This window comes from Oryx dammah, unplaced genomic scaffold (assembly GCF_014754425.2).
Source record: "Oryx dammah isolate SB20612 unplaced genomic scaffold, SCBI_Odam_1.1 HiC_scaffold_28, whole genome shotgun sequence".
Classification (NCBI taxonomy): domain Eukaryota; kingdom Metazoa; phylum Chordata; class Mammalia; order Artiodactyla; family Bovidae; genus Oryx; species Oryx dammah.
This window is the reverse complement of record NW_024070212.1, coordinates 75035723-75063169: the sequence shown is the minus strand read 5'-3', so window position 1 is coordinate 75063169 and position 27447 is coordinate 75035723. Positions and strand designations below refer to the sequence as shown.

Genomic DNA, 27447 nt, shown 5'->3' with positions numbered 1-27447 from the left:
CCAACTTTCTTTTGCTTTCCGAAGTATCATTCAGAAAATAATTCTACTTCTTATTTTCTTAGGTCACCCCAAATAAAGGTATGATTTTCCATGAAATAACCTCACATTAGCTATGTGATGACGGACTGGCATTTAAATACTGACAATACCCAAAATTAGAAGAGGAGGTAAAAAAGCACAAAATGTCTTATATATAGTGGGGCGCCATCAAGGAATCTGCTGCTTGTGGTGGCTTTGCTGCTTACATTTTTCATTGATGTCACCAGGCTTTTATTTTAGTAACCAGGATATACTTGTTATGGATGCACAGAGAATCTCCTCATTTATATTCTAAACTCAGAGCAGGAAATGAGACACGTGGGTGATCTGCAGCTGTGGCACTATAAACAGGACCAGCCTACCTCCTAGTCTAGATTCTAGACTGCACTACATTTCCTGAACTTGAACTTGGGAGATTGAAAAAAAAGAAAATATACCATTTTAGAATGACCAGTGCATTCTGTCCAAGAATCTTAAGAGGCCTCTGTTTGATAGAAGCCTCACTGACCTGTATATTTAGTCTACACAGTTGATATACAACCAGGAGATCCTGCTCTGTCTCCAGCCAGCTGTGCTACGGTGGGCAAGTATTGTAAGGTTCCCTCATCTCATAAATTAGTCCTTTAAGATTTGGGGGCCCATTTGAAAATATGAAAAAAGCCTCAAAACCTCTTATTCCCAAAATGCACATAAGTAAACAGGACTAAAATTTCACACAGTATCAGGGGCTCATACGGTCCTTGAAGTCTACCCATAGAGTCCTTTTAAATTATTAGACCAACAGCATTCTAACCTTTCTTCCAGTGCTCAAAGTCTGCAATCACACAGTGGATGTTTAGTAACAATTACTAAAAATTATTCAACACCATGGATGAGTGTTCTGCTAAGACTAGAGACCAATCCAACACAATCTTTTCCTAATGCTAAGTTGACCAATGAGCCAATGGATGACGAGAAGAAAGTGGGAGGGATCTCATATAACAAACTATATGTGTGCTCAGTCACGTCGGACTCTTTGCAACCCCATGGACCATAGACCGCCAGGCTCCTCTGTTCATGAGATTATCCAGGCAGAAATACTGGAGTGGGTTGCCATTGCCTCTTTCAGTGGGTCTTCCCAACCCAGGGATTGAACCTGCGTCTCCTATGTCTCCAGCATCAGCAGACGGGGTCTTTACCACTGAGCCACCTGGGAAGCCACAGCAAACTGTCAACATTTAAAAAAATAAATAAATAAAGTCTTGGGAAGGTTTTGAAAGAGTCCAACTCTGTTTCTTCATTGGAAATACGTAACACAAAACCATTGAGCCAGAAAGTATAGAGATCCAGACAGCTTTATAGGGATGCTGTCCAAGTCATGGGCTTACACATATCACACCCAAATAAAACAAAGCCAAGGGTTCTCACCCTCCTGCCAATATAAACATGTTCACAATGGTTAATTTCAATTGTTCCTGAAGATTCCCTCAAAGGGAAAGATAATCCATGAATGAGAGTAAACGAACATGATGTCTTTAATATTCACTATCTTGGGTTATAATCAACAAAATATGGTCCTCTTCTGTGACTTAGTTTCTTTCCATTTTAAGTCAGGTAAGTTACGTAAGATGGAGTTATACTTGTAAATTCTAGGTTCTAGCCTTGGTTTGAAGAGGAAACACAACTCCATAAGAAAGAGGACTGGCCATGTAAATTCATCTTGAATACTGACAACCTCTCTCCCTTTACTCACCACCTCAAACCCCACTCCATTTAAGGCTGCTGCCTCTTTCTGGTGTGTTTTGAGCTTTCTCAGCTTATCTTTTGAGTGCGTAGGGAGAGAGAAGAGGAAAATTTTGAAGTTTTATTTCTTCCCCCATTGACGCTGGGGTAGGTAAAGAAATTTACAAAGGAACTTTAAAACTCTTGATGTCACTAGCCTGTAATAAAAACTATCCACTCAGAAATGTTTCTTTATGAGACTGTAACATAGTCATAAACCAAAGAAGTCTCTTTTAGGGAAGGTGGTGGAATGGGAGTGGAAGGGTAGAAGTAGATTTCTTCTCAGTGACTTGCTTCAACATAGTTTGTTAAAGAGGATTGGCTGATGAAACATGGAATTCCTGTTGTGTGGATACCATATTACCAACAGTCTGCTCCATCACAGCAGTTACAGTTTTATGGTGTAGAGAATCCTCTGCTCCGTTAAGCTCTCTTTGTGGACTCTTCCCAAGAAGCATCCAAAAATACAGAATTAAGAACCACAGCTCTTGCTGATGGTCAACAATAAGGTCACAAAAGAATTCCATCTTTTCCCTTCTATAAATCCGCCCCAATCATTTTAGATAAAGTGACAGTTCATTTTTTACAGTCAGTAGATTGTTCCTTTATCCTAATTATCTTCATCTGGTGTCTACCTAACATTCTATAACAAGCTACACAAATGAAAGAGTACAATCATTTCATAAAAAGTTAGGCAATTTTCTCCCAGGACACTCAGACATCTAACGTGAAAAATGACTGGGTAATAATGTTGTTCTATACTTTTACTAGAAACATTTCAAAGAAATATTTTCAGTTTAAGAAAAGAAAAATCACTTGTTAGAGAAATAATTTGATCATTTCAATGTAGTCATTTGCAAAAGTGAAACAAGTTAAGACAGTGCTCAATTGCAGAGTACAGCATAGGGCTCAAGGCAAAACATAATGAGTTCATTACCTAAAAACAGAATAAATACCCTGGCTTTCCCCATCCCACACCATTTATCAGGACTTCTTCAGCCAAAGAATTTTTTAGACATCTGAAAATCCTAGATTTACTGCTAAAGACAGATCAATTCATCCTGATGCTTTCTGCCAATGAATTTCAGTGCTTCTATTTCAATAGAAAATTTGAAAGCTGGGTAGACACACGTTGAAAAAATAAATAAATACCTTTTCCTTTGGTCTCAGCACCCAAGCTCCTCAAAAGAAGCCCCATAGAGAATTTGAGGTTATGCTAAGTATGTGACTTGCAGTTGTATCAGTAGAGTGATATTACGTTACAAGTGAGTACCATTTCGGCCATCCCAAACCTGCATTTTAAAAATATCTATGTAAATTGAGTGATTGATAAAACACTATAAAAAGAAAGGTATACATCCACTCTAGATGATATTTTCAAATAAAATAATTTGTCACAGAACAATCTAAGCCCATCACATAGATAAACATTCATTTTTTCCCAACTTTTAATCATCCAGACACCAGGTGTTTAGGCTGACTTTTTTCTGACATTTTTTAGTCTACTCACACTCCCTCCATTTTCTAACTCTCCAGAGAAAAAACTGAAGTCCTCTGTCCTTTTCAGCTCTAAAGAAGCACCATGTTTGTGCCCTGACAAACACATTAATCCCATACCTCTGAAATGTTTAGGTAAAAGTCAACCACTGACCCAAACACAGATTTCAACAGACAGGTCTGCTCAGAATTCATATAGTCATCCCTCATTATCCACGAGAGATTGGTTCTAGGACCACCCCCACCCCCAAATCCCCACCCAGTGGATACCAAAAGTTATGGATGCTCAAGTCACCTATACAGAACAGTTCAGTAGGCCCTCAGTATCCACAGATGAGACGCAGAGAGCCACCTTGAGTTGGCATTTACTGAACAGTCCAATTTCCCAGGTGGCGTTAGTAGAAAAGAATCTGCCTGCTAATGCAGGAGACACAGGAGACGTGGGTTCAATCCCTGGATCTGGAAAATCCCCTGGAGAAGAAAATGGCAACCCATTCCAGTATTCTCTCCTGGGAAATTCCATGGACAGTAGAGTCTGGCAGGCTACAGTCAATGGGATCACAAACAGTCGGACAGGACTAAGCAATTAAACAACAGCAACAACCAGTTTCCAAGTATCTAGAAGTCTCTAGATTCTCTTCAACTGGCTTTCCCTTCCCAGTTCTTGCAGACTATTGTTTTAAAAATGAAAGTTGCTCAGTCCTGTCTCTGTGACCCAATATACAGTCCATGGAATTCTCCAGGCCAGAATAATGGAGTGGGCAGCCTTTTCCTTCTCCAGGGGATCTTCCCAACCCAGGTCTCCTGCATTGCAGGCAGATTCTTTACCATCTGAGCCACAAGCGAAGCCCAAGAACACTGGAGTGGACAGCCTATCCTTTCTCTAGCAGATCTTCCTGACCCAGGAATCAAACCAGGGTCTTCTACATTACAGGAGGTTTCTTTACCAACTGAGCTATCAGGAAAGCCCTTTTAAAACTATCACCATTTACAAGTTGAACTGGTTACTACTTTTCATACTTAGCAATGAATGACAGTAGTAGGTTATTTAAATGTTTGTTTTTAAAAAATCAAAGTAGGGAGACTTCCTCGGGGACCCAGTGGTTAAGACCATGTGCTTCCAAATGCAGGGATGCAGGGGATGCAGGTTCAATCCCTGGTCAGAGAACTAAGATCCCAAATGCAGTGCTGTACAGCACAGCAAATAAATTAAAAAAAAAAAAAGAAAGTAGGAATTCTGTTTAATATTGCTCTTTCAAGTATAGATTACTTATTTTGCATAACAAACGTGGAATATCTTTCTCAAATAAAATATACACATTCTCTAAACACTTTTATTACTATAAATTACTCTATAATATCATTATTTCCCCCTCCAAAGAATAGAGATTCCCTAATAGCTCAGTTGGTAAAGAATCCGCCTGCAATGCAGGAGACCGTAGTTCAATTCCTGGTTCAGGAAGATCCCCTGGAGAAGGGATAGGCTACCCATTCCAGTATTCTTGCCTGGAGAATTCCATGGACCGTAAAGTCCATGGGGTCGCAAGGAGTCAGACGCAACTGAACGACTTGCACGTTCGCTTTCAAGACATGCATCTGATGAAATCTTGGAATTGATGAAACAATGACCAGTTTTTAAAGTGAATGTCAATGCTTATTCAGTTTCTGAGGGATAGTCAAGATCTCAAATCCTAGCCAAAACCTGTATCATCTTAAACTGAAAGTTTAAAAGGAATAAACAACTTAGCTCCAAATGACTAAGTGTCACGTAAAATATATAGTCCTTTGACTATTTTGTCTGCTCAAAGACCGTTAAGAGATACATGAAAACTCTGCATGTGTGTCTAAAATCCTAACTTTAATAGTCCAAGTGTGAAATCTCTTATTATTTGAAATCTGAAACTCATTTCATAGACTGCCTAGGAAAGCTTAAAGAAAAAACAGGATTGGTCCTGACTCTTCCTTCCATTTGAGGTAATATTGCTAGCACTTAATCTTTAATAAACAGAAAGTCATCCACATATAATAGGATCTTATTAACCACATTCCCAATCTTTTTTCTTCTGCCCCACATACTGCTATCAGAAAGGCATTCAAACAATGATAAAATGTAAAAAGTAGACAGGAGGCTGCACATACTCTTTAATATAAGGATTGGGGGGAAACCTAGACCTACTATGTCCCATGAATATTATTATATGCATATGTCTATATAACTCAGCAAAGGCATACCATCCCTCTTTAACTGATTTCCCCTTTAGTATCCATTAGCAAATGGTAAAGAAAATGCACTTAAGGAAAGAATATTCTCATGAACCCAACATATAACATTTTCAAATTAAAGTCAACAGGCCCCATCAGAGCTACTGCTCAAAATAAGAATTTTTTGATCAATTTGGTTTTATTGATGGTTCCAGTTTATTTTATTTATTGAAGCAGCTGTTAGTTGTCCATCTTATTAGAATTTTAGTGTGTCCCTATTAAGTACAGATCTTCACGTTACAAGAAATTAAAGGATGTTGTTTAAGAATCTTTAGTCCACTCTTTTTCTAGATGAAGATAAAATGTATTTTGGAACCGGAAGATGTACTTGGGGGAAAAAAAAACATACAATGCATTCACATTTCATTTACATATAGCAGTGTTGTAGTTAAAGCCTCATCAACACAGATATTTTTGATGTTTAGATTTAATATATGATGGGAAGCAATTCCTCTGTGAAGTTATTCAGATATGTAATAGGTTCTGACCACCAATTAGGATGGAGGGTGGAATTTCCCACACATCCAATAATTCTGACACCACTATCTGCCCAGAGATAACATCAGATTCCACAGGTAAAGGGCTCAGCCTCACAAAACTGTCCCTCTCTTCAGATGCCAGTCGCAAGCTCGGTTGAGGCTTCAACTTTCTGATAAGACTGTAGACCAGACCAACAGCTTGACTGCAACCTCAGAAGAGTCAGCCAGAGACTCCCAAATTAATTTGTGCCCAGATTCCTGACCCAGAGAAACAGGGAGATGATACATGTTTATTGATTTATGCTGCTAAATTTTAGGATAATTTGTTACCCAGCACTAATGCAGCCAATACAGAGCAATTATTTAATTTCTATTACAGAGTAAATCATTTCCTTTACCCTTGGAGTTAAGGAGTCTGTCTGGGAACATTATATGGAAATACACAACAGGCAACCAGCCCAGATAACAGAGTACTGTGTCCTTGACCTTCACATCAGAACATAAATCAGTTAATCTACCCATGTTAGCTTCCCATGGCTCCTCTAATGATGCTAATTCTCCTTTTCTTGAATACATTCTGGGAACTAGGAATACAAAAACCCAAACCTCAAGGTATACACATTAGTTTTAGTCTCCATTTTTAACCTCATAGCAAATTTCCCTTCCTGAAACTCAAACATTATACTGTATACTCCTCTCATTATAGCACTTAGCTTTCTTAATCATATGTTTAAGTGTCTGTTTCTCAACCGTTTCTTCCCTAGTGCTTTCTTCAATCTTGTATCTTCTGTATCTAGCACTTAACACATGGTTGAAACTTGGTAAGTTTGAATGAATAAGTGCGTTACACAGGTGATGAATGAGCAAGCAAGTCAACAGGCAAGAGAGTAGGGACATAGGAAGTACCACTTGAACGTGTCAGGTTGTTATTAATATGAAGGTCCAGGTGCACATCAACCACTCCTTCTAGCTAAAATGCTCTTCTAGGGACTTCTCTGGTGGTTCAGTGGCTAGGACACTGCACTCCCAACGCAGTGGGCCCAGGTTTGATCCCTGATCAGGGAATTAAATCCCGCATACCACAAATAAAGATCCTGCATGCTGCAACAAATATTGAAGACCCCACATCCCACAACTAAGATGCAGCATAGCCAAAAAAAGAAAAGAAAGAAAAATCCAAAATAAATAAATAAACTAAATTAAAAGAAAATGATCTTCCACTTGCACTCACCCTCATCTCCAATTCCTTGTCAGAATTTTCACTCTTTAATACTCACCTCGAAGATCTGTCTGCTCACCTCTACACACACACAAGTATGTGTGTATGCCAAGGCAGACTTCCCTTTCTCTGCTCTAAAGCCTTCTCTTCATACTCCCACAGCTCCTGGGTATACCCTGGACACTGTACTGTAATGACTGATTATTTGCCTGGCATCTCCACTGTAAGCCCCTTGAAGGACAGTACCTTCATACGTATCTACATGTCCAGCCATCAGTTCAGTGTGTGGTAGCAGTGGGCACTCAAAAACAGTCTGAATTAAGGAGTAAGAGATTGAATGAATTACGGGTAGAATTACATTTTGAAAAATGATCTCAGCATAATCTGTTCCAGATAAAATGTCAATCAGGCATATATACTGTTCTAACACCTAAGTGGAGTAAAATTAATATGATTATGTATCACAATAATTTCTGATACAAGAAAATGAGAATTTTAAAAAGTGCTCTAATCCATGGACAAATTCCCTATACTATCCCCAGATGTCACAAGTGAATCTGCCTCTCAAAAATTACCAATCTCCCCCTCACAAAATGCTAATATATCTCATGTCCTCAGAGTCTTGAATCACAACTGAGCAAACTAGAAAAATAACCTGATTTTATGGGAAAATGGGAGCTCCTGGGTTGGTGCTCCCATTTTGACAGGTATATTTTTCTTAGGCAATGGCTTAATTAAAAGCTTCACCAGAAAAGACATTTGGAAACATGGGACCTTTCAGAAATTCTCAAATCACTCCACGGGGGTGAGCTCCCTTGTGGCACTAAGGCAATGGAGCTTGGCTAGAGCAGGGCTCCTAAGCCAGGCTGCCTGGCTTTGAATTCCAGCTCTTCCATTCTCTGGCCTTCTGACTTTGGCCAACCTCACTGATGCCTGAGTTTTCTCTCCGGAAAGTGAAATAAGACCCACCTTTAGGAACTGGTGGGAAAATAAAATGGGTTAACTCAGGTAGAGCACTCAGAAACGCATCTAGTAAGTAGAAAGCGGTCAATAATCATCACCAGTAACACTGTTATTTCACTCCTATTATAACTGGCTCTGAAAAGGCTGAAAAGCGAAATTCCTCAAGACAGGAGAGGGGTAGGGAGAGTGCACTTACTGATTTGGTTGTTCAGCTTGAATGCAATGTCCAGCTGCAGGATAAACAGCATGAACTGGAACCAAGGACTCATCTCCATGGAAGGGAGGGGGATGTGGACAGAAAACACAATGTCATTGGCTTCAATTTCCCTTGGAATCGCTTCCTCGATGTCTCGGATCTTGTCACACTGGTTGGGTCCCCAAGGCATTAACCATTTTGCCTTGTGATGGTTTTTACGGACATCCACGCATTTCACTGACATGTAGGATACTGCCGTTGTGGGTCCTGGAGCTGAAAAGAGAATGTTTTTCTGTTTTAGAAGAATCATACATGTAAATGCCTAATTCTGGCTAACATTCTTTTCACTACCATCCTCTCTCCATTTTTCACACTGCCTTCCATAACTTCAGGCTCATTAATACCAAGCGTTAGTTGCTCAGCTGTATCCAGCTCTTTGTGACTCCTGTGGACTATAGTCCGTCAGGCTCCTCTCTCCATGAAATTCTCCAGGCAAGATTTCCTTTCTCCAGGGGATCTTCCCGATTCAGGAACACAGCCTGGCTTCTGAGTTGAGGGAATATTCTTTACTGTCTGAGCCACCAGGGAAATACCAAGTGAGTAAAAGTTGCTCAGTCATGTCCAACTCTTTGTGACCCCCATGGACTATACACTCCATGGAATTCTCTAGGCCAGAAGAGTGGAGTGGGTAGCCTTTCCTTTCTCCAGGGGATCTTCCCAACCCAGGGATCAAACGCAGGTCTCCCGCATTGCAGGCAGATTCTTTACCAGCTGAGCCACCAGGGAAGCTCCAAAATACTGGAGTGGGTAGCCTATCCCTTCTCCAGCAGATCTTCCCGACCCAGGAATCAAATCAGGGTCTCCTGCATTGCAGGCGGATTTTTTTTTACCAACTGAGCTACCTGGAAGCCCTATTAATACCACGAGATCTCCCAAATCCAGGTGAGGATCCTTCAGTGATCTCTAGAGGTGTCATAAAGTATACCCAAGAGCCTTCTCATTGCATTCTTTCAATAAATAACTGGTGATTGAAAACATGTGTAGCCAGTTTTGTTCCGTTACCTCCGCACACCAAACAAATGTCACAAGAATCAACCATGCTTCACTTTCACCTGCTTGAAGGCTTGGAGGGCACTGGGGCTTCACAGAACAGTGTCTGAAGTCAGGAAACCTGGGGTCTGAGGCATGGTCAAATGACTTATTCTTGGGTAATTTGGAATAAATTGGTTAAACAAAGCATATCGCTTCAGGATCCTCATCTGAGAAATAAGCTGGCTGATGGTTGGTTTCTGACGCTTTTCTACACTCTGAAATTTTACAACACTTCTTTTGATTGAGAGAAAGAATTACTTTGACCTTGGGATCCCACTGAAGGTACCTATCAGAGAGTGGGAACCCAAATACCAACTTGACACCTGAAGGATATACTAAAATATGATCCCTACATTCTGAGAGGGATCATTTAATTTGATAGAACATTAACAACACAATTTTGTTAATTATAAAATGGCCATATCACTATAAAAGAAAATTTGCAAACTACAGAAATGTTGAAGTTCAAAACAACATTTACCCAAAATCCCACTTGAGAGAAGGAACCACTGCTGTAAAATATCAAAATATTATGTTTTTTTCTATCAGTGTATACGTAGATAAAAATTCACAGAGGAATTAATTTGTATAACTTTAACATACATACTAATATTAACATATGTTTTTATAAAATAGGGTCATAGCATACATAGTTTTGTAGAGTTTTCTATTCACTTAGCAAAGCAAAGTAGCACAGTGGTAAGTAACACAACCTGTGGAGCCAACCTGCCTGGCTCTGTCATTTCTGGTTGTGTTACCATTAATTCAAGCTAGCAAAGTTAGGGGTGAGTTTCTAAACCTGTGTGTGTATTTTTTTTACTATCTCTTAAATGGCAATCATAGCAGTAACTAACTCTGAGTCACTATATACATTAAACAAGTTAACATATGAAAAGCATTCAGAACAGTGCTTGAAAGTACATGAAAAAATACAAAATTTAACCTGTTATATGTAAGTATTTTCTATATAATTAAAAACTTTCATCTAGTGGTTGCAAAATAATCACGTGATATACCAATTTAATTTACATACACCCAAGCCCCTTGGTCCAAAAAGGTTGTCTGTAAATAAGAATAATTCTTTGCCTAATATGTTTTGTTAGGAATTTACCTCAGCTCTTCCATCTGCTGCCTTAATTTATGGCATATTTTAATACGACAGAGAAGTTCCAGATTTCATATATAATCTCTCCTTTATATTTTTTCCACTCTTTTGTACATAGAGAGATTTTCTAATTTCCAGATTCAGTAGTCATCTTTATTACTATTATTTTTAACAATTTTATTTTAAAAAATCACTTAAATAGTTGATCCTCTTGAAATTTGGTTTGCTACAAGGGGTGAGGTGAAAATCTAGTTTTATTTTTCTAAATCTTGAAATTATTCCTTACTGAACAAATGCTTTTCTTTTGTTGATTTATGACAGCACCTTTGGAAGCCCATGTCTTATGTTTACCAATAGATTTTTTTCTGGACAACCTACTCTATTCCATGTACTGTACTTTTTTCTCTTTTTCCATGTATTGAGCTTTAAATTCACGGCCCAACCAACATGATTTTAAATCTTGTAAATGGATGGTTTATATCAATATCTGATAGAGTAAAACCCCTCCCCTACTCCACCTAATATTTGTATTTTTTGCTGGATTTGACTGAAATTAGATTAACTCTATAAATTAATGTGGACAAAGTCAGCCTCCTTTCCCAACACTTAGTTTTTCCACCCAAGAACAGAGATTAATAAATGGAGTCCATTTTGATATCTCTGAAAATTTTCATTGTTTTCTTCATGTAGATCCTTCTATTACAATATATTTTAAAATCTATTTATAAAACTTTTCTCTGAAAGTAGTGAAAGGAAAACATAAATTATGGTTTATGTTCATGGTTTAAATATGTTTAATTTGGTATATACGATACTTGACCTACTGTGCTTTTAGACGCTTAACGAACAGAAATCATCTCTTATTTGGAAGAGATCAAATAGCAACTAGAGGAATATGTAAAGTAAGAGAAAAAATCATTTATGACTAAAGAGTGTGTATTATTTATTACTACTTTGCCCTACTTCTAATACTCAAATACACATTTTTCTATCCCTAAACATCCATCCTAATGATAAATTTTTAGTAAAACGTTATATTCCCAGAAAGTTGGGATAATGCCTGCTGAAACTTATCAGAAAACATAGCACTGCTGAACCCTAGCTGTAAGTCCTTCAATGCAGTATCCTGAATACTGCAACACAGAGCTGTCACTAATGCAAACCAGAGAAGTTTTTCTTTAAAACTCAAAATGTATCATGAAGACATTTTATACCTGATCCATCTGAAATCAGACATCTTACTTTTTATTAGAGATATGAATCGATCAAACTTTGGTCATCCTGACTCAGCTAAATAGCCCACCAACATCACAAAGACCAAGTGGCACATTTAACTAAACTCCTTTTAATGTGGTTAGAGGTATAAACAGGGAGACAAAAGTCATGAATTCTATTTTTGGCTAACATACTCAAACTGACTATTTACTGCAGAAAATAGTTACTACATTTTAAAACTCTATTCTTCCAAAATGAACCTAACCTTTTTTCATTTCTTTTTTTTTCATCCTTTTGAAAAACAAGTCACTCTCTTCTTAGACCAAAATGAAAAATAACTATCTGAGTTTCTACTTAACCTCCAAAGCCACATTCCAAACTTTAATAACAGAGAAGCTGAACACTTTACAGGCACAAAGCCTGCATTTTTAATGGACATGGTGAACGCCTGCCTTTGTAGCAGCCTGAATTATTTTCATTCTTTCATTAGTCTAGTGTTTCTCACATAGAGAAAAATATCCCAGGAATACTAATATTTTCATAAACATCATAACTTGGAGAAGCCACAAGTGCATCCCAAGCTATATGAGAATCACAAGTATTTTTCTCCACTTGAATAAATCTAGTCTAAAAAAAACTTCTGCATAACTTTAAAAACCTGAAGATAATTCAACATTTTCCATTTCTAGGAGTGCTCAAAAGGGAAAACACTTGTTTGAAAAAGTAAACAGATTCTGATAGGTGAACAGAATAATGTTTCCTGAATAATATATTTACAATTCAAGACAACTTCCTACTCCAGCTAAAAGTGAATTTCCAGGTGTTTCTTAAGTAGAAAGCATATCAATGTAAACCAGAAACAAAGCCTACAGCTACTAGCTGGCTGCCTACTGTAGCAGGTGTTTTCATCAGCTATGGCCAAAATTGTGACTACGCAGGTCCCAAAACAGTGTTTAAAAATCAAAAGAACTCTGATTTCTGTCCTTAAATTGTTTTAGAATCGTGAAAGATTTTATCATAAGAGAAAAGAATGAGATGGGAGAAGTTGAAATTATCTGTAACCTTTGAACAAGCCACAGTTGACTAACCAACAGTTATACATAAGGAAGGCCTCAGTTAGTCACCGGCGTGGTTTTAGGGATTAATAGTTTGTGTATTTAAGAAGGGGGCTGGATGGATTCAGGTCAACAAACTGAGTCATGTTTGCTCAGGTGAAAGCTAAAAATAACCACTCCTCAGTATTCCTAGGATAGTAATGTAATATCACCCAGCTGCCTTGGCACACGTTTTAAATGTCCCCTCTACCCATCCATATAGCATTTAGTTGAAAACAAGTGGCCTAAAGCTACTTCCACATCAGTACAATTTAGCAGAGCAATCAGGCCCCAAATGAATATGCCCAGGCACTATGGACTGGTTAGTCTACGTGGCTTAATACCACTCTCACAGGAAGGCACCAAAGCTACTCTTTGAAAATACCTTCACAAGCTTGTGAAACATCACCCCATTTTAAGGTCAGTCCTCTTTACCATGTCAAACATAAGCTGTATTTTCTATTTTTTAAATCTGTATTTCAACACAGTACTTTTGGCCTCCACCTCTCCACTATAATGGAGAACTGTGAAATCTGACACTATACAACCTTTAATTTTAAAGTGATAGGAAATCAATAAGACTTCTAATTCAAGGCTGTGGAAAACTGAACAAGCACAACTTGAAGCCTCTTTGAAAAGTTGGTGACCTTTCAGTGACATATATTACTAAGGGTCATACTGCATTCACCAAATATGTCTTGAGTACCTACCATACATGAAGTACTTAAGTGAACCTAATAGACACCGCCACGTGGAATGTAAAAATAATGGGGAAAACAAACAATACACAAATAATTACAGGAAAAAGTAATTATAGCTGTGGTGATGCTATATTTGCTCTGACATTACCTGAGAAAGGGCAATAGTTGGATATTTGGGAGGTAGGAGAAATGAATTCACTAGAATGAGGCAAAAGTTCCAGTCAACATTACAATGTAACCTTGAAGAAAAACTCAAGTGAACAATGACTAAACCCGTACTTCTTTTGGAAGAATATTCATTGACTCCAGTCAGCTTCCTGTTATGGCATCTCAAATGGCTGTCCAGTTTACAAATTGCTATCTGGCCAACCACTACCGCTATCATGCTCAAAGTTGACTCAACATCAAATCATTAGCCCCTACTCCCGCCAAACCCTATAATTAGAGAGTTGGACAGAGATACAAGACTTGGTTGCCTCCTAGAAAAGTTAAAATAAAATTAAAACAACACACTGACATGACACATGGTCTCCATTTAAGCCAACAGACTATTTATTTCTTTGCTTTATTACAAATAAAGAAGATTCCTTTAGCAATTATCTAGAAGTATTACTATTATGTGGGCACTGTGCTACCTAAAGATAGAGACAAATGACAGCCCCAGAGCCTGAGTTGCTCACACAGTCGAGTGTGGGAGGGTGAGTAGTTGGCAGAGAAGTACATCCTGATTGAAACGTGCCCTTACAGTTGTTTGCACAGGATGCATCATTTGTGAAGAGGGCTGGGAGAGCTGCTTGGCTGAGGCCTGGACTTCAAAGAGAGCAGGTGTTCATTAGCCGGTGGAAAAGGGGACAGGAGTGGAGAGGCACTGAAGAAGAGCATGTGCTGGGCCAGAAGATATCTAGAAAATCCCAGTACAGTCGTCCCTATGTGTCCACTAAGAATTGCTTCCACAACCCCCACAGATACTAAATTCTGAGGATGCTCAAGTCCCTTCTATAAAATGACACAGTATAGTCAGTCCTCCTGATCAGCACACCAATCCCTGGTTGATCTGCAGATACTGAAGGCTAATTACATGGTCTGTGTTTGAGGATTAAATTTAAAAAGTGATCATTTAATAAATGAAAATGCTGGACCACACCAACCTTGTTACAGGCCTTGGCTGCTTCTGACCAGTGGTACAGTTCTCTCAAGGGCCTTGGCTTCTGCTCCCAAGAGTCTCAGCTTCACTTATACAGCAACATAAAGAAGAGACCCACAAACAACAGAATTTTTATTTGAGGGGGCGGAAATGCTGATATCTTGTAGGTAGCTACAAGGTAGCTAACAGGGTGCCCCAGAAGGAATGAAGAAAGCAATAGGGTTTCCAAAGAGCTTTGCAGTCTCCATTATCAGGAATAGCCTTCACTGAATGAGAGGAACTGTCTTCATTGCAACCAAAATGATATTTCAAGATTAATCTGCTTTGGGTTTCAAGGTGAAGGAATATGGAAACTAGACCAGTAAAAGGGATAATTCATGTTTACAAGCATTAATAACCAGAACCCCTCAAAGTGAAAAAGTAATAATTTTAATTAAAAATAGTCAACCATTTCAGAAATATTTTAGAGAATTTTTATAATGGCATCCAGCTAACAAAAATGAAAAAAACAAAAACCATACACACTGATTTAAAAACAGTCATTTCATGATGTCTGAATGTCAAATCATTATGCTGTATACCTTAAACTTACACAGTGCTGTATGTCAACTACATCTCAATAAAGCTGGACAAAAAAATATTTTTAATAAAACATACAGACACCGCTAACAGATACTTTCTACTGACTCAAGAGGGAGGTTGATTTAACTCTCGAAATCTAGTCTTAATTCAAAATCTGCTGTCATGATTTCTGCACCTCTATAAACATGAATAATTGATTTATCAATTTTTTATAATCCCATTTATTCTCTTTGTTCCACAAAAGATTTTGGTTTACTAGTGAATATTAAACTATTACTTTTAAAAAGGAGTTGAAGCTGATTTAAAAGGATGGAATTAACGTTTGGGTCATTAAAATTACTTGGTCTCTGTCTGTAGGTTAAAAGTAGAGAGTAAATGCAACAGCTGGATAACTTAAGCCCCCACAACTCTCACCTGAACTACTGATACAATGCTAAATGGCTCAATATCCATTCTACTTTGTAATATAAAGAAAACTTCCACTGCCTGACTATGAATGGTATGTATAAGACATTTATAAAAGATTATATACTCAAATTGGTTCTAAGCTTTGCCTATCTGAATATCTATGCTTGCCTAAATGAGAATTTATAAGAAATGCATTAGGCATTTAAGTCCATTGGACAATTCCAGGGTTTGCTTAGAATTCTTTGATTCCAAGAAAGGGCATGAGGGAAAGAAGTACATAAGTGGCAGAAACCAAGGAGACCAGATGAATATCTGTTATTTATACAACTACAATTTTTATTCAAAGACCCCCCCCCCGAAAAAAAAAACACTTATTTAACATAAAGGAATCTAGCTAAATTTAGAAATTAGCATTTAAATGTATTACATAGAGTTCCCTCAGAGACCGTATCTTTCTCAAATTCAGAAACCTCCTACATTAATTCTAGTTAAAAAAGATACTTGTGGCAGATACCATGGGGCCAAAGTAGCCATATCATATCATCTGGTCTAGTTGTGAGGTTTCAGACACTAGCAATTCCTTGAGCTGATTCTAGTTACTGTTCCCACTAGGTCAGTTTCTAAAAAAGATTTCTTAGTATCTACCACAACATGTACCTCAGTTTTAGAATGTTTCATACTAATGACCACTTCAAAATTTTCAGCCAAAGAAAGTGTAAATACTTGTGTTAAACTGACTTAGTGCTTCGAAATTAACTGACTCAGTCTGTTAATTCCTTTACTGAAACTGCTCTGACGTTATAATGGTCAGACACTCTACCTCTGCCACTGACTTTGAAGATAAAATTCTCCTGTATTTCAACCAGACCAATTAAATCTTACTAGATTACTAAGTGAAATATTATTTTACAATTCAATTTCAATTATTGGAGAATTGAGAGTGGATGTGCAGGGCCAAGATCTGGGGAAGTAATTTTCAGAATTACCCTAGCTATGCCCTAGTGCGTGTAATGGGGTACACTAAGTGATATGTAATTCATTCTTGCCAGCAGTTTTCAGTAAGCAGTAATTAATTATGCTAACATGTGTTCTAGGAAAGCTAAAATTTTAAACATAGTAGAACAATCCTCTACACTAACCTGCCACTACCAACACCCACACCCCCACACACCCCCACACAGCAGAGTTGAATGCAAAGTAGTTTGTACTGTACACACACAATTCAAGCATGTATTTTAAAATAGCTCCCTGCAACATAAACTTATGAATAAATGACATTTCAACATCAAAGTTTCATAAATTGTAGCAAACAGTTGGTGCAATTCATTCTTTCTTTTAAAAAATATTGAAAAGTCGTATATGTTTATATCTTAGTATGAGAGGATTTTAAATGCTTAGCCGGCAACCTCAATTGTTCTGGAGCCAAAGATGTAACAGCTTTGAAGAATAGAAGAATTACTCTACATTTGTCAGAATCTACACAGCAAACATGAAGCACCACTTGGCTTCCATTATTTGCCTGGCTTGGATCCCATGGAACTGAGGAGTGCTGGAACCAAGAGGAAAAAAAAATTAGAGTGCTTTGGGAAACTGAGCCAAATTCTTACATAGTATTTGAAATGCTGTGGTAAACATGAAGTTTCTTTAGGCTCAAGATTAGTGCCAGTTTTTTTTTTTTTTTAATAATAAAATGCACATAAAGAGCCCTGCCAGAAGTTTAGCACATAAAATCTGCCAACCATTAGACATGCTAATTGGGGGAGCAATCCTGAATTCAGGTTAAAAAACTGACCCTCAACTTTGGTGTCTGGCAACAAAAAGCGATTATATTAAGAAGCTTGACAAGAGTATATCAAATCACCATTTCTACCCTCTAGCTCTGAAAAATACCTACAATTGCTGTTTCTCCATCACTGTAGAAATACTCAGAACACTATAAGCTAAACACACATGAAGTGAACAAAAAAGGCCTCCAAAGAAAAACCAAATGGCTCATCTGTTGATGCTATTGCTCATCACTCGGCAAACCAGTCATTTGGGCTGAATTTTTGACTTTGTGCCAGTGTGTCAAAATCAGCCATCATTCAGCCAAAAGGCTGTGGAATGCAGCCAAGACCACCTATGGAAAGTGAATTATAGCATCTTATAATTTACTACCTTGGCTATGATCTCATAAACCCAGCATGGAGGGCAAACCACCTCTTGTGTGGGAAATCTCTCAGAGTCCCTATAGAGGCCCCCAAAGCTGCTCTGGCAGAGTATTGGGGTGGGGAAGACACCAAGTTAGCCAGCTGGCTCTACAAGCCGGTGAGCTTGCCACTAGCACATCTGTGGGGTGACACTCTAGGGTTAGAAAACCCTCAAATTAAATCTTCTAAGAGAAACAGCTGCTTTGTTCTGAAGTCTGTATTACACTCTATAATAACGTCACACTTTTATTACCTATAATTATTATCAGACATGTATTTTTATAAATTACAGATATTCCACTTTTATCAATATTATCAATGTTAAAAATAAACATGAACATTAACTAATATGTGACTTGCACACTGCATTTTACAAAGCGCTTTCAGACACTTGGGTTATTAAACAGGTCAAGTTGTCGTTATAATGGTCCCCGCTGTATATGAATTAGATTGGTGGCTTTCTCCCACCAGTAAGTGACACAGCTGGGACAGGAATCCTGGTCTTCACTTCACATTTGCTGCTCCTTCTAATACACCACATTGCCTCGATTGCCAATTTATTTATTAGCCCTCACTACTTACTAGTACCTGGGAGGTGACTTGCAGAGCAGAATGGTGGCTAAGGACAACTGAACAGGACCCTAAGGAGCTCCGCAGGCAGGGCACTACCTAGCACTCCTGACAGCTTGTCTGGAAAGACTACAGTCGGCAACAGACGGCCTCCACCAAGTTCCACAAAAGGGTGACGAGTAACAGGCTCCCAAAGTGCACTGAACTCACTTGAAGCTAATTTGACCAGAGTTTTGGTTCTAACCTCAAATTCTGGGCCAGCAGCCTGGGATATTTCACCTAGAGAAGATCCAGCTCAAGGAACACATGGTGAAGCTGCCATGAAAGAGTCTGTGACAGACCTCGTAGGCAGAATAAGGGCCAAGGATACAAATGGGAGGCTGAATTCAGAGCAACTGAAGGAAGAGTTCATTGACAATTTGGGTAGACAGACAATGGCGCAGCTTGACTCAGGAAAGGGTGCGCTCTCCACCACATCCATGGAAACATTCAGGAAATAACTGAATAGATAAGAGCCTGAACTAAGTAAGTTTTTCTCAGTGACAACAAAATAGTAAAGTCACAATGTATTAATACATGCAGGATATTAGGGAATGGAGACCTTAGGGTCCAACAAAGAGGGTCATGGAGTTTACTGATTTATTTTTCTCCATATTCTGACCCATTTAGGAAAGAAACAAAAGTACAGGACATGCTAAAGGGTCAAAAATTTAGTGTTGGACAGTACAAGTTGAGGCTAAGGTCAAGCAAGGTCTGTTAATGACTTTATTTGGAATTTCACAAATGCTAAGAATAATCATTTCCCCTTCCCTGATTACTCAAGAAAAAACTGGACCTTATACTCTGTGAATTCCTTAGAACTGGAGGTAAAGGTACATGTTAAGCGTAAACTGAAATTTTAATGGTCACATTCTTAGGAATTGGGTTTTTTAAAACACTGAAATAACAAAAAATTGAGTAAAGTCACTATAGGACTTCTCTGCTTGGTCCAGTGGTGAAGAATCCACCTGCCAATGCAGGGGACACAGGTTTGAACACTGCTCTGGGAAGATCCCACATGCCACAGAGCAACTAAGCCCCGTGCCACAACTACTGCAGCCCATGAGCCCCAGAGCCCATGCTCTGCAACAAGAGAAGCCACCGCAATGAGAAACCAGAGAACCACAACAAAGAGCAGCTCCCACTCCCTGCAAAAAGAGAAAGCTAATGTGCAGCAAGAAAGACCCAGAACAATAAAAAAACAAAAAAAAAAAGGTAAAGTCACTAAATACAGGTTAAATATTTTAATATTTTCATCAGGTCCAGGTGTTAGCTCAAGTGCCATCTCCTTCATTCAATTTGTTAAACACCTAAAACATGCCAGCATCTAAGGCCTCCACCAACTTCCCATCAGTAACAAATGATCCCTGCACAACCTCTGATGCCAATATCACCTGGTCTGTGTCTCTGTTAGAGCCTTTTACTTTATTTGTAAACATAGCTTCTGAACCTTACAAAATTATAAGTTCCACTGGGGAGGGACCAAGTCTTCTACAGCATCAAGCATAGAGATTGAATAGGTCCTCCGAACCTGAAGTGAACTATTTACATTGAAGAGTCTTTATGTCATGATAAACACATTGTTATGCTCGATTTATCTAACAAGCTTTTATCAAACACCCATTAGATCATTTAAATATGTCCTTGGTGTATCACATCCATGGCCCACCTATACCAAAGTACAATTAAGACTAGCATTCAGAGAGTTTGGGGAGAAGCCACGGCTGCCTTCCGTGATGCCAACATCACAATGGCACACATGCTCATTTCCACTGAGCACATGATGGTTCATGCAGGTTCATTAACCTATATATGAAATGAATACTGAATTTTGAGGATCAAAATGAACTTGTCCTAAACTGAAACATGCACACCCCAATCCACAGGAAAAAAAAAAAAAAAAAAGTAAATTCACACATCAAAAGAAGGTGTATAAGACAAACAGCAGACAAGCAAAAAAATATGGTAATTTTTGAAAATTTTCTTCCAAAGGGTTTGCAGCCAATATTAAAATTATAGAAGCATGTTTGGATACCACTCTTTAGCGTATTTCCTGGAAACTAAAGTTCACAAAGGTAAGATAGTTATTTACCCTGCCAACACTGCCCTGAAGGGATCAAGGCCTGCACAACAGAAAGAAAATAGGAGACAAAATGAGATAAAATATTCACATCTTAGACTGAAAGAATCCACCTGCCAAGGGAGGAGACACAGGAGACGTGGGTTTGATCCCTGGGTCGGGAAGATCCCCTGAAGAAGGAAATAGCAACCCACTCCAGTATTCTTGCCTGTGAATTTCAAGCACTTCCTTTTAAAGGCATCAAATCCTACTTTCGAGACCAAATCTACAAAACAGCTCAGACAGAAACCTGCTGCCTGTATGATCTATTTACCTAGCAGCTCTAAATGAGTTTTTCTTTCTGGTCCAATGAATTTCATATGAAAGTTCTCAAAAGAGTAGCAAAGGAAAAGCAGTGGAAGATTTGACACTGAAGGAACTGTGGAGCACAGGATGGTATAGAAGTCTTGAGATGACACATGTTCTGAACGGTGACACGCAAATGCAATTGTGACTGGAGTGAAGATCTAGTTAGGATGAAGACTCTGAGGGAATGGGAGTGAGAGAGAGAAGTTAAGGATGTCCAAGTTCCTTGCATGGGCAATATCATTTGCTAGGACAGGAATCAAAAGAAATTGAATGATATGTCATATGACAGTCAGACTATATGGAAGCTGGAGTATCAAGCTTATTAAAGAGCTCAGTTTATATGAAGTGGGGGTGTTACAGCTAAAAGGTCAAATACACAAATGACTAAGATTTGAAAGAGTAGTTAGAATTATTCTAGGTGGTTCCAATGTTGGAAGTTCAAAGGAAGAAAATCTGAGAGCAATAAAAACCAGACAGTCCAAAGTTGACCTAACCAGCTGAAGACAAACAATTGCCAACACTTGTGTGAGTAGGAATGCTCCTGTTACTGCTGCTGCTAAGTCATGTCCGACTCTGTGCGACCCATAGACGGCAGCCCACCAGGCTCCGCCATCCCTGAGATTCTCCAGGCAAGAACACTGGAGTGGGTTGCTCCTGTTACTAACACTTGGTAAATGCAAAGAGTACAGAGGATGAGGCGGCTTCCCTGGCGGTGCAGTGGTTAAGACTCCACCCTGCAAGCAGGGGACACTGGTTCAATCCCTGGTCTGGGAAGATCCCGTATGTCACGGAGCAACTAAGCCCATGTGCCACAACTACTGAGCCCACATGCAGCAACTACAGAAGTCTGGTCGCCTAGAGCCTGTGCTCCCCAACAAGAGAAGCCATCGCACTGAGAAGCCCCTGCTCGCTGCCTCTAGAGAAAGCCTGTGTGCAGCAACACAGACCTACCACAGCCAAAAAATAAAATAAATCTTTAAAAAAACAAAAAATTGCAGAGGACATCTGAGCACTGGATGGGGATGAAAAGACTGCCTTAAGGCCTCCATCATTACATTCTATGGGCACTTTTCATATGTTCAGAGCTTCAACTCTGGCCACAAATTGGCTTGCTACTCCTGAATTACTACAAGTTTGAGGATAAGAATCTTGGTGGAATAAAGTATCCCAGGGATGGGAATTGTGGCTTTCTAGTACTAGATATACCACTAAGCAGACAAACTATTTGACCAAGCTTGGGCTCCCAGTTCTCTCACCTGTAAAAGGCAGTGTTTTTACTGCTAGACGCTCCTAACTTAGAAATGTTTAGACTCTAAAGATAATTTATATATTCTATGTTATGGTGAAAGTTATTCTTTTCAAGGTTGAAACATACCCTTTTAAATTAGAATCAATATATAAGCCGATACTATAGGCTGCCATGCCTTACCCATCTAGCCCCTTCTCTCATTTGCCTTATTTTCACATCTGTTAGCGGAAAAGACTGTAATCTCCTACACTTTGTGTTGCCTATTGAGGCCAAAATGGGCTCTGGCTGTTTTCTATCTTCCAACAACTGGTGATATCAACAAACTATTCCAGGAAGTAAGAGCAAGCTAGAGCCAACTGTATATATAAAATTTCATTCTGATGAATTCAGCACAATGAAATATACTCCATAATATATACTATGGGAAGGTGGTCCAATCTACTCATAATGAAAACATTTAGGGAAAAAAACAAAAAACTCCATTCTAGCTTCTAGCTGATGGCCCATACACTCACAGTATAACACAACACAAAGACATTCCAATACAATGAAATAATCTGGAATATGTCCAACCTCTATTTTTCAGGATGATAGAGACAGGCTCAACAGAGCTGAATCTATTATTCAGAAGAAATGGAAATAGTGGCAAACACTGCTCTAAGCCTAAAGATCATGGGCAAAATTTGCTAATGAGACATCAATTCATAACATTCATTTCGATTTTCATTTGAACGGCTGGGTTCTTGATACATTTCAAAATTTATTCAGATTACCCTTTATGAAAAAAAAGTTCCATAAGAGAAAACAACAATTACTGTGCAGCAAGGGAAATGTTTTCACTGGAAAGATTTTGTAGATTATTGTAGGCACCTACAAAAACAGAATAAGAAAAGTTTAAAGTGAGGGCTCTAGACTCAGAGAAACTTGGGATCAAATTCCAGCTCTATTACTTACTAGCAATTTAGCTGGGCTATTTATTACATACCCTTACAAAATGCTAGTTTCTCCTTTGAGAAGTTTGCTGAGAGAACCCACCTCGTAAGTTTGTTGTAAAGATAAAAATAATTAATAAAAAGAGTCTATCACACACAGTACCTAGCACATAGCGAAATCTTAATGAGTGTTAACTATTGATAGTAAGGATGCTGCTAGCAGATGGTGAAGAAGAATCTGATGAGAGATGGCAACATACTCCTTGCTCTCTATCCTGTCTCTTCCTCCTCCCTCCAGGGATGTGTTTATCTAAACATTCAAAGAACTAAAAGGTCTGAATCTTGGGTCATTAAAAACAGAGGCTCTCAACAGTCAGAGAGGATACTAACAGAATTTTGACTTGAACATCTAAGATGTCTTTCCCTAAGAAATATCCCAGGGATATCCTAAGTAGCGTGTTGTCTGAACACAGAACTAGCTCTTCATTTTCTCCTCTGCAAAATGAGATTTTAACATCTTTTTTCACATTTTCATAAATTATTAGAAAATAACTATAGCCAAGGGTATTACTGCAGGCCTTCCCTCCTCCTCCCTACAGATAAAGACAATGCTGGTCTTGCTTGCTCAGCTACATGCCCTCACCTGGTCCCCAACAAGCATCCCACTATGGCTGCTAAATGGATTCTTTGAGTTTTCATGACACACAATCAAGAGAAAAGGGACAAGTATAAGAGACGGGCTTGGATTACGGAGAATTTTACGTGAGGAGGTTTTAGGGGTATTTTGGAAGAGAGAGGTTAGAAGCATCAAAGAAAAGGGGGATTTCCAGAAGCAGCGCTACTGATTATGTCTTCTTTACTGTGTTTCGCAGTATGAATAGAGAACTTAAGTTATTATACTATTTTAAATTCATTTTTGGTGGATTGCCCATTTCTCTGACAGAATCACAACTTCAAGATGGATCAGTTAGGTCAGTCATGTCTTTAAATAGAGGCAACATTAAAAAAAAAGACAACAGGTGCAAAAACTTCATACACACCTTCGGCAGGACTAATTAGTACGTAACACACTACACTGGGAAGATGGAAAGGACTGACATTTTAGAAAGGCAGGTTAGGGGCTGGCCACATGAAGTGTGAGCTGCAGCTATGCTAGATCAGCATTTTATTTCAATATCTTGTTCAAAGTCTGAGCTCTTTACAATCAGAGAGCTGCACACGCCTATTCCCTCTTAATATTGCTGGCTACCCAGTACCCTTCCCTCCACTCCAGAGCTTCTCCACCTCAGCACTATTGACATTTTTGGCTAGATAAATTTTGTGGGGCTGGCTGTTCTGTGCACTATAGGTTATTTGGCAGGAGCCCTGGCTTCTATTTACTAGTTGCCGGTAGCATCTTCTCCCCTCTCGAATGCAGTGAAAACCAAAAATGTCTCTAGACATTGCCAAATATCCTCTGGGGAAGTGGGGATTGTTGCGGGGGGGGGGGACAAAATTAATCCTGGTTGAGAACTCCTGTTTTATCCCAATCCCTCAGACTTAGAAGAAAAATTCATACCCTGCTAAGCCAACCCGTGACACTCCCTTTTCAGAGGTTAAAACTCAGGGATTCCGGGCCCTCAATAATCCATAACCATCATAGTTGCCTACATGCTGGACTGGCTGCATTGTCCATCCGGTTGTCATCTACAAATTATAAATGATTATAAAAGTTACCAGTCATTGGGTATTTCTTACATGCCAGGAAGAAGAACAGAGGATTTAACTCGATTGATTTTCATTCTTATACAGCAGTAAGTGGTAAATATCATTATCTCCATTTAGAGATGAGTAAAATGAGGCTCTGAAAATGTAAATAATTCAACCAAGGTCACAGCCAATAAATGGTTGAGCTGAGGTTTAAACCTAAATCCATCCAGGCCCAGAGTCTCTATCTTAGGACACACTGTTTCTCCTAAGGAGAAAAACCAACGCAGACATATATGGAAAATACATTTGGCATAAGTTACATGAGCTAAAATGGGGAGGTCAGTGCATAGATTGTTATAAAACTCAGTGTTCTCTGAACTAAGCTGATCACCAGTAATAGAGATGTGTTTGTTCTAAGGATACTAATAAGTTGATTTTTGATTTATGGATTTCCTGCTGAAAACAGGAAAATGGTTTCCTGTAAGTAGAAACAAGCAGTATCTGGTTGCCATAGCAGCAGAAGTAAACAATCTTGACTGAGAATACAATCACCATATAGAAACGAGTATGGTCAGGAATCTTATCAGAAAAGGGTGTTTTCACCTGGAAAAGAGAAAGTCAAAGGAGAGAAATGATATAGTCATCTTATGGGAAAAAACCCAAATGAAGTTTTCAGCCAACACAATATTAGAACTTTTTGGCCCACTCAATATTTGAAAAGTCACCATCTAACAAAAGGGAAGCCGCACATGTTCTAGGTTATTCTAAAAGGAAAACCCAGGATTCATGAGTGAAAATAACAATGGATTATAATACAATCTGGTAAGGGAAGCCAGTTTTTCACTGAATCATAAGAAAGAACATTTAACCATCATAGTGTTTCAACTAGATTGAAAAATTAAACAATTTTAATTGTCTATTGAGCAACTGTCATTGGAATGGAAAAGTGCTGGCAGGGAGGTTGTCTCTGTTGGGGAGATCCCCGTGTGGGTAAGGTTGGACTCAACAAATTCTCAGGTCCCTTATAAAACAAGAAACTCTGTTTTTCTAAAGCTCTGGGAAATGTCAGATTCCAGTGAAAACAGAGGGTGGGAAAGCTGGAGGTCTCCATTAGGCGAAGAGCACCAGCAGTAGCTCATTGCCATAATAGCAAAGGAAGACTCTAATCTTGCCTGGGAAGGAAATATCATTTAGGTGAAACAGGTTGAGAGAGGAAAACCTTGTGGGGGACTTTTTTCTGTTCTGAATAGATGAACACGGGATAGTGCAGCAGGGTTGTTTTTTTTTTTAAAAAAAAAAAAAAAAAGATTGTTTTCCAATCCTAAGATACACTGTGATGCATCTTCCTTGGAATTTTCAGCCACCTCTCACTATCTGATTTCAAAAATCCATTCAGTATTTTAAAGAAAACAGAAAAAACATCCAGCTAAGGAAAAGGTTCTGAGAGTCCCTTGGACTGAAATCAAACCTAAAAGAAATCAACCCTGAATATTCATCGGAAGGACAGATGCTGAAGCCGAAGCTCCAATACTTTAGCCACCTGATGCGAAGAGCCAGCTCACTGGGAAAGACCTTGATGCTGGGAAGGATTGAGGGCAGGAGAAGGGACGATAGAAGATATGGCTGGATAGCATCACCAACTCAAAGGACATGAGTCTGAGCAAACTCTGGGAGACAGTGAAAGACAAGGAAACCTGGCGAGCTGCAGGCCATGGGGTTCCAAAGAGTCGAAAATGACTTAGTGACTGATGACAACAAGGGAGTAACTAGAAGAATGAACTATTTCTTCTAAATGCTAATATTGCCTTTGGCTTCACTGTCTTTGATATGCCTCAATGGACAATTCATCACTAGATTCAGGGAATGGATAGGACAGGGCTAACCTCAAACTTTCCACTTGGAAAACCAGCCACATTGTAAATTTGTTGGACCTGTCTTAGAAAATGAAACTGTTACAAAGTCAACTTCTGCTAAGGCCCACAACTTCCCTTGTAAAAGGGAAGAGGTGCTAAAATAATAACAGGTTTAAAAAAAAAATACTGATTCATCTTACCATATTAAATATGAATAACACTAAGAGAATTTTCCCTATCTCTTCATCTCCAGGACACACAAAGCATTTACATTCTCATTATTTTGTACCCATTAAGTGGGGAGCAAAGATTATTATCCTCCTTTGATTTCTAAGAAAGGGACTACAGAAAGATTAAATAAGTAAGTTGTCCAAGTTGCTCAGTAAATTGAGATGTTTGAAGCTGTCCATTCAGTATTTGCTTAGTATTACAAAGTGACTGAATCCTAACTCACCGAAATTCCTAAAGCTTCCCTCTTCCCCATTTCCAAACATGGGTGAAATTTTCTGCGAAGCACAAAGCAGCCACCAGGTCGATCATGGACAAGGGGATCCTATCAGGTCAGCACCACGTCTGCAAGAAGCCTGACTTGGTTTTCCAACCAGAATCCACCCACTACTTTATCCAGTGAAGTTGATTCTGCCTGGCCATGTCTGGGAAATTTTTAACTCCTTGATTAGCTATTAACAATTGGTTTCACTCAGACGAGACAGAGGACAAAATAATAGTGGTTTTAAAAAA

General features: G+C 38.8%; 1 protein-coding gene across 1 annotated transcript in view; it reads right to left on the bottom strand.

Annotated features, from left to right (window-relative positions):
- WLS (Wnt ligand secretion mediator) overlaps positions 1–27447 on the bottom strand; it is a 115062-nt gene that overhangs the window by 65701 nt on the left and 21914 nt on the right. The window contains exon 2 of the mRNA XM_040232610.1: positions 8417–8689. Within this exon, the coding sequence (XP_040088544.1) occupies positions 8417–8689 (273 nt within the window). The remainder of the gene's footprint in view (positions 1–8416; positions 8690–27447) is intronic.